Source organism: Myotis davidii, unplaced genomic scaffold (genome assembly GCF_000327345.1).
Source record: "Myotis davidii unplaced genomic scaffold, ASM32734v1 scaffold449, whole genome shotgun sequence".
In the NCBI taxonomy this organism is placed as follows: domain Eukaryota; kingdom Metazoa; phylum Chordata; class Mammalia; order Chiroptera; family Vespertilionidae; genus Myotis; species Myotis davidii.
In genome coordinates this window covers 4,627,941-4,636,739 of record NW_006383007.1, presented here as the reverse complement: position 1 = coordinate 4,636,739, position 8,799 = coordinate 4,627,941, and the positions used below count along the sequence as shown (strand labels likewise).

The following is an 8,799-nucleotide window of genomic DNA, read 5'->3' as shown; positions in this document are numbered from 1 at the left end:
TTTAAAAAAATAATAAACTATTTGCCAGCAATATGCCTCCATTATATACTTTTCTCCTAATATATATATATATATATATATACATTGAATTTATATTTACTCAGTCTTACATATAGTCTCAGAAATTTATAGCCATGTATATATTTTTACCAGATAAATCTGATGTTCTCAGAATGACTAATTGAAGAGAACACAGAATCTATTCATAAGTAATCTGTTTATATTGCATTTATGTGAGGACAGCAGATGATTCTTTTTCATGACTTACTCAATAAAAACAAAAAGACCCTATAGTTAAAACTAGTAGACAGAAAATTTTAGATGTGTAGAAGCAGGGCTGTTTTGAAATCTAAGTTAGCCTGATTAAAAACATTATTTTGTATGTTTCAAGCTACTCTTTGTCAAGGTACCTAAGAAAACAAAAATTCTTCAGCCAACAATGGATATGTATACTTCAATTTATTTAACATTACTTCTGATGATCTTGGATTTTTATTTGTGATCGTACAATAGGAATTGATCCATAGGGAATTGATAGATATTAAGTGTAAACTTGGATCTGAGCACTTTTCTGGAAAACTTGGCACGTCATTCAGTCAGTAGGTGAATAATCATATATAAATTTTGTTTTGCCAGAAAATTGTTCCACAATTTCATTCTCTTAAATTGTTGCTCTTTCATCTCTTTAGCATATTAAAGAGGAAAAACAAGAATCTGAATTTCTACCTTCAGCTGGAGGACCATTTAACATCTCCATCAGTGGGGGTAAGTACCGTTGGTTTTAACTTCTGATTTTTTTTTAACCATTTGAAAGCAAATAGTTCTTAAGTTTAAGTTAGAAATGTTTTGTCACAGGTGATGGAGGGTTGAAAAAAAGAACCCAGTTATCATTTGTATGTGAAATTATGCCTTAGAAATGGTAGAATGTTCTGACACCTATGTGATAGAAGCTGTAGAATGATATTTATTACTCCAGGTTAAGCAGTCTGGAAAATGGGTTATCTTAACAGATTTTACTTACATGCTCTTGGTATATTTCCATAGACTACAACCAGTTGTGTTAGAAATTAATCACCAGTAATATTCAGAAATTAGCATTTTTTTTCTCTTTTCTGTGTGCATGTAGAAGTTGATATGTGTAATATTTTTCCTTGTAACAAAGATATTTATTTAACTTGGGTGTTTGATTTCCTTATTGCAGATATCGATGGTTTAATTACTCAGGCTTTGCTGACGGGTAACTTTGAGAGTGCTGTTGACCTTTGTTTACATGATAACCGCATGGCTGATGCCATAATATTGGCGATAGCAGGTGGACAAGAACTCTTGGCTCGAACACAGAAAAAATACTTTGCAAAATCCCAAAGCAAAATTACCAGGGTATGTTATTTTAAAAATAGATACACAGTAACTTTTATCTGATTATAAAAACAGTACCCTCTTATATAGATCAACAATTTTCAACCTTTTTCATCTCATGGCACACATAAACTACTAAAATTCTGTGCACACCAAAAAATATATTTTTTGCTGATCTTACCCAAAAAAAGTGTATAATTTTGATTCACTCATACCGGACGGCTATTGTTGTGTTGGCTTGTTGTCTCTTTTTATTTAACAGTCTAAGGGAAAAGAAGTCAGTAGGATTTCCAATAGTCAGGTATTGCATGTTTTAAAAATTCTTGTGGTCGCCCTAACCAGTTTGGCTCAGTGGATAGAGCATCAGCCTGCAGACTCAAGGGTCCCGGTTCGATTCCGGTCAAGGGCATGTACCTTGGTTGCGGGCACATCCCCAGTGGGGGGTGTGCAGGAGGCAGCTGATCGATGTTTCTCTCTCATCGATGTTTCTAACTCTCTATCCCTCTCCCTTCCTCTCTGTAGAAAATCAATAAAATACATTAAAAAAAATAAAAATAAAAATTCTTGTGGCATACTCGTATGCCTGCCATGGCACACCGGCTAAAAATTGCTATTATGGTAGATAATTGAAATGCCAAAAACAGTAAAGAACACAAAACCCACCCATAACTTATGGACCCAGAAGTAGGTATTGTTGATAGTTTGGTGTATTTTTTTTTGTTCTTTGAATTTATAATTTTTAAAATGAGTAATACTTTTCGTATTTTTTATTGTATAATATTTTTGAAAGAACATAGTACATTTTAAATATAAAAATTTAGCACCTCCTAATTCTCCCATCAAATTGGTACCTCTTAATCCCAAATTGATTGTAATTTTTCATACGTCTTCCTATGTATTTTAGAACTTTTAAAAACAGAGTCAGGATCATATATGTATATATGTGTGTGGTTTTGCTTATAGATATTGTCACTTACATTGCAAACATTTTCTCATCATTAAAGATTCTTACAAAAATTTTTAATTGTTCTGTAATATTCTATAGCAGGGATACATGATTTCCCTTATTTTGGGGTGTTTAGGTAGTTTATAACATTTTCCTAATACAGATAAATTAGTGATAAACATCTTTGTTATGCCTAAAATCTGTAAGAATTTCTAATTATTTAATGAGGCTGTATGTAGTCCTAGGAAAGGCATTTCTGGTGCAGAGGGTCTAAACATTTTTAAGCCTCACTTAATGTTACTAAATTTCTTTTAATAAAAGTTGTCCCTGGGCTAGTCCTTCTAGCATTGGTTTCCGTCAGTCTCCTCAGCCTGGTCTCATGTCACTTTCTCCCCTTTTATCTTTCAGCCACACTGGCTGCCTTTCAGTTCCTCGCATACTCCATGTGCCTTTCTCTCTCAGGACTTTGCATCTAGTGTTCCCTTGGCCTGAAATGTTGTTTTCCTTCTTGATGAAGTTAATTGTGTCTTCATATCTCAAATGTCTATATGCTCAGAAAGTTTTTCTTGATCCATCAGACCAGGTCATGACTTCCTGTTAAATGTTTTGATAACACTCTATACTTTTCTTTCTCAGAATTTAATCCAGTATATTTGTATGATTTTTTCTTTTAGAAGAAAAATAATACTATATTCTATGTCAGTTAGTTCAAGGATATATTTTCCTTTGCTGCTGCTTTATTTAACATGAAATACTATGCATACTAATAGTTTTTGAAAGATATGATTGGTTAGCCAGAGCTAATTTTTATTAATATACCAAAGGTTTTTAATTTTCCCCTTGTTTTTCTTTCCCAAGCTAATTACTGCAGTGGTGATGAAGAACTGGAAAGAGATTGTTGAGTCTTGTGACCTTAAAAATTGGAGAGAGGCTTTAGCTGCAGTATTGACTTATGCTAAACCTGATGAGTTTTCAGCGCTTTGTGGTAAGAAAGTGAGCTTTTTATTGTGTATATGGCATGATATAAATAAAATTGACAAATGTTATTAGAAACTTTCATAAACCTCCAATCACAATAAGAAAAAGGAGTTCTGCCCTAGCCGGTTTGGCTTAGGGGATAGAGCATAGGCCTGCGGACTGAAGGGTCCCGGGTTCGATTCTAGTTGGGGGCAAATGCCGGGGTTGTGGGCTTGATCTCCGGTGGGGGGTGTGCAGGAGGCAGCGGGTCGATGATTTTGTAAAGGACAAGATACATAAAATACAAAAAACAGATCTTTTCAGTTTTAAATTTTTCTAGTGCCAGAAAACTCTCCATTTAAGGAAGCCAGCAAAACTTTAATCAAAACCTAACTGAGACCTGGCCGGGTGGCTCAGATGGTTAGAGCACTCTCCCGCACACCAAAATGGTCATGGGTCAATTCCTGGTAAGGGTACTTACAGGAGGCAATGGATCAATGTGTGTGTCTCCCTCTCCTCCCTCCCCTCTCTCTCTTTCCTTCCTCTCTCTAAAATCAATAAAAATATATTTAAAAAAAGAAAAAGGAGTTCTTATTTGAATGTTTCTTTCGGAATTATGGGATCGAGCTCCCAACCTGGGCATGTGCCCTGGCCAGGAATCAAACTGTGACTTCCTGGTTCATAGGTCGATGCTCAGCCACTGAGCCACACCAGTTGGGCGCTAGTCATTATTATTATTGATTTCCAAGAGGAAGAGAGAGAGATATAGAAACATCAATGATGAGAGAGACTCATTGATTGGCTGCCTCCGACACTGGGATTGAGCATGCAACCTGGGCATGTGCCCTGATGAGGAATTGAACCCTGACCTTCTGCTTTATAGATAGGCACTCAATCACTGAGCCACACTGGCTGGGCCTAGTCATTGTTTTTAATAATATTGTTTAATGATTTTGGTTTCAGACAGACCAGTCTTGGAATCTTGCTTCTGCTACTTACTAGTTGTATAAACTAGTCAAAATTACTTTTTCACCATTTGTCTATTTATATGTAAAATGGCATATAATCAGCTCTTAATGTTAGCTTAGTAAAATTAATAATTATAACATTTGAGTAGAAATTACTATTGAACACCATGACTAAACTGGTGGCTAAGGGATAATATTTATTATTTGTAAGAACAGAAATTTCAGGCTGCTTAGTATAAGAAGGAACAGTACTTTGCTACCTTGAAAGTATTATAAGACTGTGAAAATTATAAGAGATTAATTTTATTAATACAAATAATTTATAGTAATCCTAGTTGTCATTATTTAAAATATGCCATATTTTTGACTGCTTAAAAAAGCACCTGATGTGATAAAATGGAGTTAAATGCTTATTGGAATTTTTCTGTACAAATATTGTTTTCATTTACTTTTTTCTGATGTAAATCCACTCAATAGGTAGGCATAGAATCTTATGAAGTTGTTCATTATATAGAGTTTGTCACACTTTCTCATTCCTTTGACAACTATTTACTGAGCGTTTATATAACAGAGTGATTTTGTTTCTACCTACTACTTACTGGCTGTGAAGTTTAATCCTTAGTTCTGGAAATGATACTGGGCTGCTCATGATCTCATATACAGATTTCCTTGAGTATAATCTTATTTTGTTTTCCTCTTGATCTATAGATCTTTTGGGAACCAGGCTTGAAAGTGAAGGTGATAGCCTCCTGCAGACTCAGGCATGTCTCTGCTATATTTGTGCAGGGAATGTAGAGAAATTAGTGGCATGTTGGACTAAAGCTCAGGATGGAAACAATCCTTTGTCCCTTCAGGTTAGTATCTTTGAAACAAAGGATGCTTCCTTTTCAGTTGTCTTTCACCCTACTTATAGTTTAGAAATGGATTTGTTCCAGAAGTTCATTGCTTTTACCCTTACTTATTTACATTTTAGTTCTTTTTCTGGATAATTATGTGTATTTATTGTTGTATTTAGTGGGGCAAAGTTTGAGATGATGGGATAAGTTAAATGGGGTTGCAACTGTTTGTGAGGTCAAGGTTGTTAAAGATGGCTTATTGGGGGAATTAGGTGGCTAAAGCCTGAAAACAGCCCTTGCTTTACTTCTTTTCCTCCTGCTCCTCTCTCTGCCTCTAATGACACTGTCTGCTTTGGGCAAAGAAAGAAGCAATGTGGGGTAACAAATGGGAGGTATCACCAATGCCAATAGAGAATCTTCATGGTTAATGGGAAATGAAAGTAAGAGGTCAGTGTAATCCTGTGTAGCATTCATACATGGACAAGCGAGAAAGTAAAAAATTATTCTCAGGCACTGACTAATTATATATTTCAGTTTTTCCCCTAAGCATTTAATCAGCAGAGTCTCTTGGTATTTCAGTCTAATTTTTTTTTTCTTTCTGGAAAGATGTTTTTTCAGTAGGGTTGTTGCTTTAAAGATCATTCTGTTGAAACTGAAAATCTGGTAGGAAATCAAGGTTTCCTATGTGCTTCTGAGAGAAAACACACTTCTGGATTTATGAAGGGCAGATAGGTAGGATATTCTTGTGCTTTATACCTGAAGTATGGCTCCCATTTTTTTTTTAATATATATATTTTATTGATTTTTTACAGAGAGGAAGGGAGAGGGATAGAGAGTTAGAAACATCAATGAGAGAGAACCATTGATCAGCTGCCAAGGTACATGCCCTTGACCGGAATCGAACCTGGGACCCTTCAGTCCGCAGGCCGACGCTCTATCCACTGAGCCAAACCAGTTAGGGCTGGCTCCCATTTTTAAAAACATTGTTATCAAAGAACAACATGAGAAATTTGGGGTTAAAATAGTAAGCGCATTTGAAGGTCACCTCATAGTAGTGCTGTTTTTATGATACTGATAATGTGAAGTGTTCACTCATAGTTTCTCTTATACCTGCTGGAATCCAAGTTTCTGCCTTTGGACATCTGCCTCTCAGTTTCGCTTTGGGTATTTGCCTATTTTAGCTTATAAGTATCTGGCAGTTTAAGGAAGTTTAGGAGAAGGTGGTAACCTATGCCCTATTCATGAGTAAGAGACCTTCTTCCTCCTTACTTTTTCAGTTACCTAAATGGTGGTCAGCTATTCCAGACCTTTTTAAGAGAGATGATGATAGGTACTGTACTTTTAGGTTTTGGGAATCTTAGTAATAACTCTTTTCCTGTTTCTTCTCATACACATCTTGGAATCTTTGTCTTTCTCCTTTACTCTCCTTTCTTTTTCTCATTTAGGATCTGATTGAGAAAGTTGTCATCCTACGGAAAGCTGTACAGCTCACACAAGCCATGGACACTAATACTGTAGGAGTTCTTTTGGCTGAGAAGATGAGTCAATATGCCAATTTGTTGGCAGCCCAGGGCAGTATTGCCGCAGCCTTGGCATTTCTTCCTGAAAGCACCAACCAGGTAATTCATTTTTCTCCTTCTAATGTGTGAGTATGATGAGTCCCATAGAATAACGCTCAGTATTAAACATAAATACACTAGTAGGCGGAATGTTTGTAAGGGTTGATTTTTTGTCACATGACTGTAGGTGAATGTTATGTCTGACAGTTTTGTTTCTTTTTAAATATATTTTTATTGATTTCAGAGAGGAAGGGAGAGGGAGAGAGAGAGAGAAACATCAATGATGAGAGAGAACCATTGATCAGCTGCCTCCTGCACGCCCCACACTGGGGATTGAGCCCACAACCCAGGCATGTGCTTTTGATTGGAATTGAACCTGGGGCTGTTCAGTCCACAGGTCAACACTCTATCCACCGAGCCAAACCAGCTAGGACTGTCAGTTTTTCAAGGATCACTTTAGGTGTACCCAAGCTATGTCAGAGAGATAGGATGTTCTTGTAGTATGATACAAAGGGGCATAGCAGGGGCGGGTCTGGGAGGGTAAAAAAGAAAAAAACAACAACAAAGGGGCATAGTATTTGAGGAAGATAAATGGGAAAAGGACCAACTTTTTGTTTCTTAAGCCAAATGCTAATTCTGTCTACAAGTTTCTTTGTAGGAATTTTCCATGTTGAAAAGCTATAAATGTTAATACTTTATTAGACTAGTGGGCTGTAACTTAAAAATTCCCACAAGGTCCATCCCAGATATTAGTGATGAAGTTCATTCGATATGCCATTTCAGTCTGATACCATGTGTGAGCAAGTATGTTTTTAAGTATTCAAGGCAGGAGAACTACATTACATTCCTAATCTAATTTCCTTATTTGGTGTGCAATAACACTAAGGCTTTTCATTGTATTGGTTTAATTCAGTTCAATAAGTAAGTGAGTATACAGTGATGAGCAAGAGTGCCAAGATCCTTTTCCTGGGGGAGTTTCCAAACTCAAAATGACTGTGGACAAATGAACATGAAATTCCAAAAGTGCAGAGTGCTATGGTAGAGGTAGTGCTGTGGGAGCACGGAAGAGGGAAACCTAAAACCCATAATGGGGTATGGGGGGAGTAAGGATAGGGTTTGAGGAAAGTATTTTGTTTTTTATAAACATTTAGAAAAATATATTTATATTATTTCAGAGAAGAAGGGAGAGGAAGAGAGATATAGAAACATCAATGATAAGAAAGAATCATTGATTGGCTGCCTCCTGCATGCCCCCTACTGGGGATCGAACCTACAACCCAGATATGTGCCCTGACCAGGAATCTAACCGTGACCTCTTGTTTCATAGGTTGATGTTTAACCATAGAGCTACACCAGCTAGGCTGAGGAAAGTTTTTATAACTACACTGTGTGTCTGCAGCTTATTTTTGAGCTTTGCAGATATTTTTTCTCTATACTGTATTTTTTTTTTCCTGTGTATGAATGAGTCTATGGTTTTTAATTTAATTTTTTAAATCTTTATTGTTGAAAGTTTAACATATGTCCTCTCCCCCGCCCCATTGACCCCTTTTAGCCCACCCCAGGCCTTCACCACCCTAATGTCTGTGTCCATGGGTTATGCATATATGCATACAAGTTTTTTGGTTTATCTCTTCCCAACTTCCCCCACCTTTTTACTGTAAACTTTATTCTGTTTATGGATTTTTTTTAGTTAAAACTGTTTTTAGTATTTTGTCTGTGTTAGGGAATTAGCAATAAATTTCATTGAGTAAAAAACACATCTGTGTTCTAGGACTGTGGTGGTATGATTCTGCAGTTGGTTTTATATACACTTAAATGTAGGAGACAGCTCATATTTTTCTAAATTTTTAGTTTTTTTTAGTTTTTTTATTTCAAGAAAAATGATTTTAAATATAATAATGTTACATACAATAAACATTAATATCTCAAGATAAAGATTTTACATATGATATTACATGCAATAAACACCAATTATTCAAGAAAGATTTTACATGATAATGTAAAGATTTTATATGATTGACAGTCTGTTCAATGCTTCTGTGTCTTTGGATCTATTTTTGTTCATCAGTTTATGTTGTTCATTATATTCCACAAATGAGTGAGATCATGTGATATTTATCTTTTCTAAATTATTAATACGTATATTCGGTAGAATAGAAACTTAATCTTTATGA

The 8,799-nt window shown here is 35.7% G+C and overlaps 1 protein-coding gene across 19 annotated transcripts in view; it reads left to right on the top strand.

The window, feature by feature from the left end:
- Window positions 1-8,799, top strand: part of SEC31A (SEC31 homolog A, COPII coat complex component) — a 72,700-nt gene that overhangs the window by 36,580 nt on the left and 27,321 nt on the right. For all 19 annotated transcript variants that reach the window (XM_006778212.2, XM_015557654.1, XM_015557653.1 and 16 more), the window contains 5 exons: window positions 690-765; window positions 1,202-1,380; window positions 3,164-3,290; window positions 4,939-5,084; window positions 6,512-6,685. In XM_006778212.2, coding sequence (XP_006778275.1) covers window positions 690-765; window positions 1,202-1,380; window positions 3,164-3,290; window positions 4,939-5,084; window positions 6,512-6,685 — 702 coding nt within the window. The remainder of the gene's footprint in view (window positions 1-689; window positions 766-1,201; window positions 1,381-3,163; window positions 3,291-4,938; window positions 5,085-6,511; window positions 6,686-8,799) is intronic.